The 12,284-nt window shown below is 31.8% G+C and overlaps 2 protein-coding genes, 1 non-coding gene and 1 pseudogene across 3 annotated transcripts; all 4 read right to left on the bottom strand.

The window, feature by feature from the left end:
• Positions 1–3,659: 3,659 nt before the first annotated feature.
• LOC124824757 (Acyl-CoA N-acyltransferases (NAT) superfamily protein) lies at positions 3,660–5,253 on the bottom strand. The gene has a single exon (XM_047297258.2). It carries the CDS (start codon positions 4,404–4,406, stop codon positions 3,873–3,875), a length of 534 nt encoding a protein of 177 aa, XP_047153214.1. The 5' UTR covers positions 4,407–5,253; the 3' UTR covers positions 3,660–3,872.
• On the bottom strand, positions 5,099–5,259 carry LOC124824788 (U1 spliceosomal RNA). Its single transcript, XR_007027746.1, has one exon. It is a non-coding gene; the product is annotated as a U1 spliceosomal RNA (small nuclear RNA).
• A 2,548-nt stretch (positions 5,260–7,807) lies between these two features.
• LOC124824789 (U1 spliceosomal RNA) lies at positions 7,808–7,947 on the bottom strand (annotated as a pseudogene).
• Positions 7,948–9,040: 1,093 nt separating this feature from the next.
• LOC124824763 (SEC-C motif protein) lies at positions 9,041–11,573 on the bottom strand. Its single transcript, XM_047297265.2, has 5 exons — positions 11,247–11,573; positions 10,987–11,135; positions 10,723–10,884; positions 9,923–10,038; positions 9,041–9,466 (listed from the first exon to the last, which is right to left on the bottom strand). Exons 1-5 carry the CDS (start codon positions 11,446–11,448, stop codon positions 9,448–9,450), a joined length of 648 nt encoding a protein of 215 aa, XP_047153221.2. The 5' UTR covers positions 11,449–11,573; the 3' UTR covers positions 9,041–9,447.
• Between the last annotated feature and the right edge of the window lie 711 nt (positions 11,574–12,284).

The raw sequence follows: 12,284 nt of genomic DNA, 5'->3' as shown, positions 1-12,284 counted from the left end.
TTTTTTACTTTTGCATTGTATATTCCAAAAGTTATTTTTTTAGACAAAATTAAAAGTTTTTTATATAAAAGTTTAGAAAAAAGAAATATATGAAGCTGCTGAAGAAAGCTACCTTCTACTTTTGACTAAAAGCACAATTGAAATAAGAAAAGACAATGAAGATGGTGTCAAACAATGAACAATTGAGTTTGACCATGCACTGTTTTTTTAACTAAGTATTTGGTACATCTAAACTTGGACAATCTTAAAATTTGTATGTTGAAAAAAATTAGTGTTTATAACCTTAATATTTAATAAACAGGTTAATTTAGTTATGATAAAACTATATTACTTCAATTAACAAATTAAGATGACTATGTTACCATATTTATAAATATCTTACCAAGATTATTATTTTAACAACATCATATGTCAATATCATTACTTTAAAAATATTAAAGTTATCACTAATACCGAATTAGCATATTTAATCAATATTACATATATAAAAGAATATTGAACAAAATTGTGTAAATTGATTTGAATTTAGGTGGCAATTTTGGATGTTTCAGTTAATTAACAAAAACTTTTGTGGCAAAATCACTTATCCTTCCTCATGTTGGCTATTCTTTCTTATTTGTTGAATATGTTCAGTTTTTTATCACCTATTGTATGTATTTTATACATTTGTTGAAATTTCTCTTGCATATTTTATTGATACAATGAATTTATTTCTTTAATCCTGATGATTTATATGTTGTTTACCCTTAGGATGAAAATAAAATTATCTTAAAAATTTTGTTTATGTATTATTATTATTTTTGTTGTAATCTTTATATGTACTTCTTATAAATTAAATTGAAAGAATTTTTATTATTTATTATTGGGTTAATATTTTGATTTTGATTTTCAACTTTAATGGTAGAAGGATGATTGATTCCTGACAAATTTATTGTTATAGTCACTATCAAGTGCTAACTAGTTTAGGTCACTATCTAATGTGCAATATATCTAAGATGAATTTTGTTGTTTCTGATAATAATTTAATGTGCTGTTATATGCACCATTATATTAATTAATTAATTAATTAATTTGTTACCAAAGTATTAAGGTAATTAACTATTGGTAATGATTGGTGTCCTGACCCATTTTTATTGCAAATTCATATGGGCTTCATTTATATGTTTTATATAAGCAAGTTGGGAGGGATTTTCTTTCATTGGAATTTAATTTTGAGAAAAATTTAAATTTAAATTTTAAAAAAATCAATTGAATAATTATAACGGATAAGATCTCATTTTCAGATCAAGTATTGTCTTGGCTCAAAAATCAAACAAAGTTTTTATTGTTTATTTTTTGTTCAAAACCAAACCCTACTTTTAGTTCATTTGATTAGGCAGAAACTCTGCTGTGATATAGGAATATATTGTGTTTTATAAGATGCTATTTGAGCTGGAACCATCATAGTCTAAAAATAATTATTCCTTTACTATGTTATTTTTTAGAAGCATGGCTAGTTATTTTAAAAATGAAGAAAATGTCTCTTTACCCATCATGTGTGTGAAAGTTCTTTTTAAGTCTTCTAAAATTCTTCTTTCTTATTTTCATATTAAATAAATAATCTTTTGATTTTGTTATCACGTGTTACTCAATTTCACCCATCTTCACCTCCTACTCCCTCATAAATGATTAGGATAAAATAAAGAAGTAGATGTGATAAATTCCAAAAATTTGGAGGAAAAGTATTTGAAAAAGAAATTCAATATTGAATATTCTACTTGAATGATACTAAATTTGTATCTTAAATAACATTGATTTTTGTTGAAAGAAATTTTTCTTATAGGGATTAATCAAATTGTCCAACCAAACTTACCCATTATAAAAAGTTATATCATATTGCATTTTACACTTTTAAATTGATACGTTAAACTATTTCCGATTTTAATTATATATTGTTAATTATTAATTATTCATAATGATGTTGTTGTCTTTTGAAAAATCTCTAATGTACACTTTAATCAAAATTTTCTTTAACATGAAAATTGATATAAATGGGTCTTAAACTGAAATAATTAATGTTTACAAGAGAAAAAAATATTGCATAAAATCAACACAAAGAAAAAAATAGTCTGAATTTGTTTATAGTCTAAGTATTGGCTTAATAACTTATTTTGTTCCTAGTTTCGCTGAAGAATGTCAAGTTGATTTTTTAAAAAAAGTGTGAATTACGTTTTTATTTGATAAAATTTGACTCAACAAAAGTCTCATTTATTAATACGCATAAATGACGTTAAGTTTTGTTTGTCTCTCTTCTGAACAAGTCTTTGTTAGTAATTTCTCCTCTCCGTCTCTAGATAAAGTGATACAAGATAAGTAGTATTCTCTCTACAATTTTGAAGCACAATGGTAATTATCAAAAACATCGTATATAAGTTAAAGACAAAAAATTTCAACAAATCATTTTAAATTTGATCAATGTAAGAGTATAACATTCCAGGGGGTCAATCTAACCTGGTGCACTCTGTTACTTCTAGACGTTAAACTTCTGAAGCAAATGAGGGTGAAGTTGAATCGAACAACACTCTGATAGATGGTAATATTGATTATGGATTAATTATTAATTATTAGGTTAATATTGAGGATTTCCTAGAATGCATGTGAAATTATTAATGATGATGTTGGTGGGGTATTGGCAGCTGATGGAAACTCGCCTGTGCAGAAAACCAGCCAAAATGGGCATCATCATGAGGTTGAGGTCAAAGAAATCCTTTTCGCGTAGTGCTTTTTTTCTTTTCTTTTTTTCTTTTCTTGGAAAGTTGAGCTAATAATATTCCTTCTTCTTCTATTCCTTTTGCAGATTCCTGATTTTGCATATTCGCCAAATCCACACAGTGAATAGTATAAGGATATTGGCATCTGATTCAAATCTTTTTGGATACTGTAGTTCACTTCTGATTGATATGGCCTATATGCTGACCGTAACAACTCAGAAGCAAAACACAAACAGAAGGTGATTCCGCACAGTGAACCTAGGCCAAAACCCACTTCGCAATTGCAGATCAGACCCCAGGTAGTGGTTGCACGACAATTCCATCGAAGAAAGAATCTCGAAAAGAATTAAAAAACGTTATTCAGTTTTTGCAGCTTATTGAAGAATCTCGAAAAGAATACGTTATTCAGTTTTTGCACTGCTTACCTAATTAACAAAATTCAGGAAAAGAGATAAAATAAACTATTAAGCAAAAGCCTAAATATTACATAAAACTAACACGTACAAAAAAATAGTCTGAATTTATTTATAGCCCAAATATTTTGGTCAAAAACCATTATAAGATTTCTACTTTATTATTTCGGCAAACAATATTTTCGCTTATTTGAGCGATGTGCGACTAATCTATATTACAGATTTCAAAGAGTAGCTAATCTCTGTCGATTAACAAACCTCTGTCGGAATCAACCTTCTAAATCAGTATGGCCAAAAATTCAATAATTAAGCAAGAATCAGGAAAGTGCACCACAAAAGTAAACCATACGATTAATGCAAAGTAATTTTTCAGAAACAACCCTTTCCTTCTAACGGATTTAAGATAAACTTCACAACAAAAAATGAAGGAATCAGTCTCAAATAAGAGAGTTCTAGTAAGAGGAGTTGGTTTAGTGGTAAAAGGTAGATGGGAAGGTGAAAGAGGTTTTGGGATTTAACTTTTCCACTAACACTTGAAAGTTATATAAAATACATATTACAATGGATTCAACTTTCTCATAGACAAAATATTGAGATAAAAAGAAAATGCTTTATCAGGAATTCACGGAAAGCATTATACACAAAATACATATTACAATGAATCTAACATTATTTGCACCAGACAAGACCAAATATTACCAGAAGTAATCTAGTCACCGGCAAGAACTTCTTCCGTTGACAAGAAACTATACAGAACAGAATCCTTAATCACCCCTTTAATACAAATATACTTTCTGAGAACACCCTCTCTGATGAATCCAACTTTTTCCAACACCCTCTGAGAAGCTTTGTTTTCAACGTCAACAAAAGCCTGCAACCTCAGCAAATTGGGAAAGTCCTTGAAGACTTGAGGCACAGCAATCTTGAGCGCTTTGGTGACTATCCCTTGGCCCCAGTAGGTCCTCCCAATGGCATAGCCTATGTCGGCCTTGTGCCTTTCTTCACCTGACCAAGGAAATACTGAAATAAAGCCGATGGAACAGTCATCAAGGCAGATTGAACGACGCCATGGATGAGGTATGCAAACATCCCTTATGAAGGCCAAAGCCTCTTCCTTGGAGCCACACGTTTTCCATCGGAGATTTCTAGTCACTTGATCATCCCCTGCCCACAAGAAAAAATCATCGACATCACTGATCTTGAATGGCCGGAGACTAGTAGTAGACAGATCCACCGGTGCCATCTTGGTCAAATGTTGGGTTGTTTTGATTTCAAAACATCAGATCTTGATTTAGGTGAAAGATAAGGACCTTCCAAGGCAGTATATATATATACACTATATGAAAGGATTTTTGTCTATCAAACATGATTAAATTAGAATTGAATGAAAGACTACCATTATACTGGACTTTATTTAAGCAAAAACCACTTTGAAAAACATAATAGAATTGGCCATCTGATCTTAAATTAAGAAAATAAAATTATCTTAATATTTACGCTAAATGAATGTCAAATAAAATTATAAAACCAAGTAGCGTGTTAAAAGTAATATTTAGTACAGCAGTGAACAATAAATAGATGAATAATACCAGACAAAACCTACACAATATTTGATCTTAAATTGAGAAAATCAAAACATTATCAATATTTAAACTAAAATGTCAGTAAAAAAATTGTATACTATTAGATAACCAAGTAATTAAACTTAAAATAAAAACTTACAAACCACTCTCCATTCAAGATATAAGTCAACCAAATAATCAGAAAAACTCAACTATAACTACAATGTCAGGAAAAGAATCATAATACTTAACTACAACTAACTAAATGTTGAACTAGTAATCAGAATATTATAACCGTAGCCAGAACTTTTAACTAAAAAGAAGACTACTTCTATATGCTAAGCAAACAACAAGAATACTTATACTATAACTAGAAGGGGCCGCGCGAACGCAGGCCCCCACTGCCACAAATTATGACGTAGACTCTCCCACTTGGGGAGACCTTAGTCGGGCACCCTTCCTAAGTGCAATGGAAGTCACCAGGCTAGGCCATAGGCCTTCTTGATCACCCATTGACCCCGTCCAGGTAAGTATGTTCAAATGTTGCTAGAGACACTATATTTAAAGTGTATAAGACAGAAGGAATGTTTATTTTTAGTGATGTGGGACTAAGAGAAATTCTATCCAGGTGCATTCCAATCACTCCCAAGTATGTCTGGCATTTAAGGATTTTCTGCTGTTAAATACTGAACTCATTAAATTCACAGAGAAAATACCAGATTTTAATTGAACTGATGTTTCTTATATAAATATTTTTCGACTGAAGACAATATGGGGAAGACATTAGTTTTGAAATCCTTTTCAGTATTAGGGAAACAATGTTTCAACATGGTGAACAGACAGCCAGAAGTTCCATTTTGGCTCTTATTTTTTAGAAAACTGTTAGCATTTGTTGCTTGAGAAAAACTGAACCAAACATACTAATTGCATCTCTACTCCTGGTCTTAAAATTCTTATCACATGATGAAAGAAAGAGTTCTTCTGGGATTCAAATTTGTAACCACTTCAAACCAAAAGACAATGCACACTTCGATCAAACTTCTACTTTGAATTTAGAACTGCAAGTAGCTGTAGCTGTAGCAATACTGAGTGTAGAATGTCAATCACAGCGAGATAAAGTGACACCAAACAATATTGAATAGCAATAGGTATTCCAATTCAATACAAAATAGCCCTTTAAAATTAACAGCAGGACTTGGCTACATTCTAAGGGATTTAATTTGAAAAAAGGAAAAGAAATACAAGAGACACTTGCGGAAACTAAACTAAATTCATGACCTCACCTGTAATAAAATTTAACCCTGTGATACTGTATTTGTATATATACGCAAGGATTGTCTAACAACTATTGTCTTTGTTTTCCCATGTTTTTAAACCCTTATATATAAAAGAGTTTAGATGTTTAAGGTCAATCTGTATTTGGTATGATTGGTGGATTTTTAAATAGTATGTTTTCTTGCCTATTTAGGCAGAAGAAAGAGAAAGAAAACAAATTAACTACTCTTCTACCTATGACAACAAAAACAATTTAAGAGCTAAACAAAATCATGCATCAGTTCAGCAAAAACTCTCATCCAAAAATCTGATTACTGTGTGTGAGCATGCTTGCAGTATAGAGCATTGAGCAATTTGACCTGCACTGGATAAAAAAGAATGTCTGTAGATATATTGAGCCATAAGGAGAGAGTACCTCCACAACAGATCAGGCTTCCTTGCAGTTTAACTTTTAACCTTTGTATTCCTTCAATTTTTCCGTGGTACCTTCATAAATTAATACTGAGGAACACACTGGTCAATTTTGAAAACCCTTTCTCTAAGATTATGGAATTCTTATGCTAAATATTAAATTCATAACATCTGTGGAGATAAAAGAAAAGTCATTTACTACTTTGATTAAAAGAAAAAATAAAGACAAATGTCAATAAGCACGCAATAGTAAATGTCATAAATAATACAACCCGAATTCCAGCTTAAATATTATGCATATTACCATTTTCTGTTTGAATACAAATTGTTGTTTTACTGATCGTCTAGAACTGATTTTCTGATAGAGATGTGAGAAATAAAATGAATTAGACAGCAAACTACAATAATATCTTACTAAATGATAGAAAAGTAGCATGCTATATGTGTGTTGGGTCCTAGGGAATTTGGAACAACTCATTTAGTCACACATAAAATATATTAAAGTTCAACACATTAGCTACTGTGTAAAGTATGCACAGAAAAACCAAGAACTACAGCAAGCGTGAATAGACAGAAATATTTCACTAGTTTAATTGAAGAACAAACAGAAACTACCACAACAGAAAAAAAAATCTATTGGTGTCCAAGATTTTTTCTAAGAAATGATATTGAACCAGCAGCTTTTCAACCTGCTAAATATTAAATCTTATACGGCTTAGTAAACTTGAATTCAGGCACCTCTTCAAGCAGTGCAGGAAAAGATCGCTTACATCTCACATGATTTGTAGTCCTAATCCCTGTCCTCCTGCATTTACTCACATACCACAATACACAACAACAAAAAAATAACATTTTAAAATAAAACATAACTCAGCACGATTGTAAATTGTTAAGTTCAACTCAATAGTAAACGATTTAATCAAACCTAGATATATAAGGCTCACCACAACTTCTGAAGAGACAATAATGGGTAGATGACATCAGTAATGCAGTCTAATGTTCAACGTATACCGAGAAAGATGAACCAAAGAAACTAAAATAGGTAAGTGAATCATAGATTTATATTGTTCATTCAATATAACTTTTCATGAGACAGACAATAAATATATACCAACAGCAATGTACTCAAATGTCAGACAAAAAATTAAAGATTCAGCACCCACTACCGCGAAACTAAAATTGGCATGGAAGTTTCAACACAGAATTTGATAATGAGCGGTGGAGGTCATTGATCTGTCCTTTCTTTAAAAACTCAGTCCTATTCTTCCTTTATTGATTCTTAGATTTTGAAAATAATAATCCAACCAAATGCAACTAAGATCATAGTCCCAAACCATTTCAACTAAATGTTTTCAGTACTTAAGTTAAATATAGTTCAACATTTGAATTCTTATAATAGGGGCCGCGCGGACGCAGGCCCCCTCTAACACAAATTACGATGTAGGCTCTCCCATTTAGGGAGACCTTAAGCGGGCACCCCTCCTGTGTGCAATGGAGGTTACCAACTTAGGCCATAGACCCCATCCAGGTAAGTATGTTTCAACGTTGAGAGTCCATTCTTATTTAAACACCCCAAAGGCTACCGCCTGTTTAGTACTAGCCGATGTGGGATTATTAATAGAAACTCTGAATGCATGTACCAAACAAAATAACTCCCGAGATTTTGAAATGAAAACTACCTCTAATATATAAAATGCGAACCATACTTTTGTCACGCTTGAAGTGTTCTAACTGGTTTTCTCTAAAAGTAAGTTTAAACTGGCTTGAATAGTGCAGGCTGCTGTTACTTTAATGTCAGAACATGAAATTAGCAATGTACTACTTCCTGCACCTATTTACCTTTTTGGAAGTGAGATAAGACAATAATTCAACTTTTCTTCTGTAAACATTGATTTGTTGAACAATATCTCTTGCTTGAACTAATTACCGAATAACTGAAATAGACTTTCCCATGTTTAACGGATGAAATTTTATTAAAAAGAAATTAAGGATGAGTGAAATATAAAATATTCATATGACCTTACAAACATCTAACTCGAGAAGACCCATAACATTCTTAGATCAATAATCCTTGCATTGGCACGGTATTTTGTTACAATTGTGTTTGATGACAAAATAATTATAAAAAAATTATGCTTAACTTACTGGTAAAAACCACAAAGGAAATTAAAATTAACTTCTTTGTAAACTAAAATTAGTTTATGCATAAGCTAATAAATATCTCACATATTTATTAACTTTTATTTGTTTTTTTTTCTTTATATCTTCTTTTCCTGATTTCTAATTAATAAACTAAAAGTCTGATAGTGTCTCGAATGTCATGAGGTAGGAGAACGTTATACATAAATTGCTTAGATATGCTAGAACTATAACACGTGCAGGGAATAGAGAGACAAGTTATATAGGAGTCCAATCACTTAACTTTGATCATTTTGAGCAAATACTTCCCGCATCCATCTGTTAATTTTTCATCCCAGTTTAATTTAAGCACTTCCAATGGGTGAGTATGAGGTCAAGTTTTCCTGACTACTTCACTTGACTGCCATCTTTGAACCGTGTATTACTCATCCAATCTCTTTTTCACCTTGACCAAATATACCAAAACCAAAATTTATCGACGCAACTTGAGTACCAAGTCCCGAATCCAATAGATTTACTAAAATAATGTTATATATCAGTAAACAAATGAGTTGAACCATTTGGAATTTTAAAACAAATACAGTCATTCTTATTCCCTTGCCCATTAAGGCAGGTGTGAGAGAAAGAAGAGAACTAACTAACTATTCTTCAGTTGATCAAAATATGTTGCCTGTGACCACCTCAAAAATTGGAAAGCTAAACAAAATTGCTCAACTGTTCAGCAAAATATATCATCCTAAATTAACTTATTGTCGGTGGTATTCTTGCAGTCTAGTGAATTGGGCAGCTAGATCGGTACTGAACAAAACTGGGTGTAACTCAATTCAGCAATGTGTAGGGGTACCTCCATAGCCGATCAGCCTTACTTGCAGTTTAACTTTAAATCTCTGAATTCCTTCAATCCTTTCCGCAGCACCTTCATAAATTAATAATCAGGAACATAAGGGTTCTGGACAATTTAAATTAAAGTTCATAGAATTTGGGGGATAAAAGAAGCCGTTTACTATTTCAATTGAAAAGAAAGAAATGTCAGAGTCTACTGTTTACAACTAGACACGCAACAACGCAATGGCAGGCAGGAAAGTATTCTAACACACCACTGCGTATTAATACTATAAATCCATCTTTTGAGAAACAAATTAAGAAAGAAAAGACAGTAGGCAGTAAGTACTCTAATATCTAACCAGAAATTACAAATAGTAACGAACTACGGAGGCTACGGATTAAGGAGTTTTGAAATCAATTCTTTTAGCCTCATAATCAGCTACAGTGTTCAAAAGTATGCAAACAAAACCAAGGAATTACAGCAAGTATGGACAGAAAGTAATATTTTACTCGCTTGAACAAAACAGGAAAAGGGAGAAAAATTAACCTTTTATATCTCTTCTTTGAACCACATGGACAGAGCGCATTCCTGCTAATTTGTCCAGATTGGGCCAAATTAGATCTTGCAAGGTCCAATGGGGTAGAACCAACCAGCTTTTGGACCTAGAGAATATGAAATATAAATATGGTTGGTCATCAAAACTTGGCTACAATACAAGCAAGCACCCAGAAAAACAATTACACTAATTATTTTACATTCAAAGTTCAGTTGTTATCTTGTTGCACATACTCACACGCATCATAGTCATCAAAAAAAGGTAATACATCCAAATCAAACAAGTTTTGAAAGAAAAAATGATTATCAATACCAACAACAAAAGATAAGAAATAAAATATAACACACTGACGGAGACATCAACATTTAGATAGTTTGTTTTTGTTTGAAGCATAATGCTGTACAGTATTGCCAGCAACATAAGCCGAAATCAAGAAAGAAGTCCTAAAGAATCAACAGCATGATTCTGAAATTTTGCCATCCCATTGAAAAAGCTAGTAATTAGGTTTTAAATTATCACAAGAAATAAACTATGGACCTTATCCAAGGGCCGAGGCTCTGCACTTTGTTAGACTAATAATTGACCCAAATCGTGCTACTTATACCAAACCCTAAATATCAAGATAAAACTGCCCGATCAAGACCTATTTTGGATTAGAACTACTACAAAAGCGAGAGTAAAAAAACGGTAAGCTTTTAATGAACCAATGACAAAACTAAAATTTCTTCCAAAAAATTATCAACTGAACTCAGCTTCAGCAAGGAATTAAAGTAATAATAAGAAGCATTACTTCAGCAAAGCTTTTTGGCAATGGTTTTCCTTCTTCTTTTAACTTCTCTATCTTCTTCTGTGCTTCTTTGGCCCAAGTAAACTTAGCAAGTGCATTCTCTACATCAGCAATCGTGCAGCTACAATGCTTTGCCGCTTCTTGCTTTTGAGCAGTCTGAAGATTCTGAAGATAACAAAACAAAAGGATCAAAGCCAGAAGAATAAATCGCAAATCAATTAATATATGCATAAATAAACATCGTGAAGCATGAATTTATCCAGAAACCTCTCCAGTGGGGTCCACAACCCCAAGATATCGAATTATGGCTTCGTATTTCTCGAAGGCAGAGGAAAAAGTGGCTTCGCTGCTTCGTCCAACCATAAACTCCTTAAAAGCGCCAATTCTTTTTGCATTCTTCATTTCATCCGCAAAACCTGATATCAATAATATCATTATTCTTACTAGGTTAAGTAAATGTAAAAACAGTTTCTGAGATATGTGAGAAAGGAGAAGGAAGGGCGAAATTGGAATTAAAAGGAACTGACGAAGCAGAGTGAATGAATCGGAATCCGCTTGCGCCGCGTCTCCCTGGGACTGCGTGGTCTTCTGGCCTGTGATGACGTTTTTGACCTTCTCCATCCATGAACCCTGCAACTGTGCCGTAGCAAAGATTGTTCGGTGCTGGCACTTGCAACTTTGATTTCCTGCTGAATGTAAAATCTTGCTTGCGATGCGAAGTAAAGGCATCGAAACTTTTGAGTTCAATACTCTTTCTCTGCAACTACTGCACTCTTCTATGGCTGCAACTCTGCTAGAGGTTAGAGAATTGCCCTCAAATTTGGGATGATGACTTTAGGCTTAAACGACGTCGTTTGAACTTCACTGCGCCTGTCGGAACCTTGTGGTTTATTTATTAATTAAACACTTGTATAATTTATAAATTAAACATTTGTAAGTCATAAGTTCATAATGTGCTTGACTTCTTTTATCGAAAAAACTATTAGATTTTTTAATTATTTTAATTAAAGAAATTACATATTATATTATCATATTATAAAATTAAATTTGTTTATAATTAGTCATAGAAGCGTTGTTATTTAAGTTGTAATGACTTCAAAATTTATTATGCGTATATTTTATTAAAGCTGATATTGAAATAATACACTATTTAAAAAGAAAAAAGTTTCTTGTCGTTTGAGATGGATCAAAATATGATATACACCAAATACATTTTTTTCATCGATTGAAATAGATTTGAAATAAAACTATTTCAAAAAACATATTGTGATACATATAAATTGAAGAAATCAATTGAGTTTGCATAAATAATTTATTTGTAGTAATTTATGAACCCATGCTTAAATGTTTTGCAACTCTTTTTCTTAAAATAAACACGTCCTTTTAATAAAAATAACCACCCTTTTATGCATAATTTATTTGTTCATGTTTTTAAAATGATTATAAGCTAAAAATTATACAAAGGTTAATTAAAATAATAACCTGTTTTGAATAGTTTCTCCTCGCATGAACCGCTTCGAAAATTATTTTTTTTTTGAAAAGTAAACAAACACAATGATTTTACT

The sequence above is a fragment of the Vigna umbellata genome, chromosome 5, assembly GCF_029865625.1.
Source record: "Vigna umbellata cultivar VRB3 chromosome 5, Vumbellata_1.0, whole genome shotgun sequence".
Taxonomy (NCBI): Eukaryota; Viridiplantae; Streptophyta; class Magnoliopsida; order Fabales; family Fabaceae; genus Vigna; species Vigna umbellata.
The sequence above is the reverse complement of the archived record's forward strand: the minus strand, read 5'-3'. Positions and strand labels throughout refer to the sequence as shown.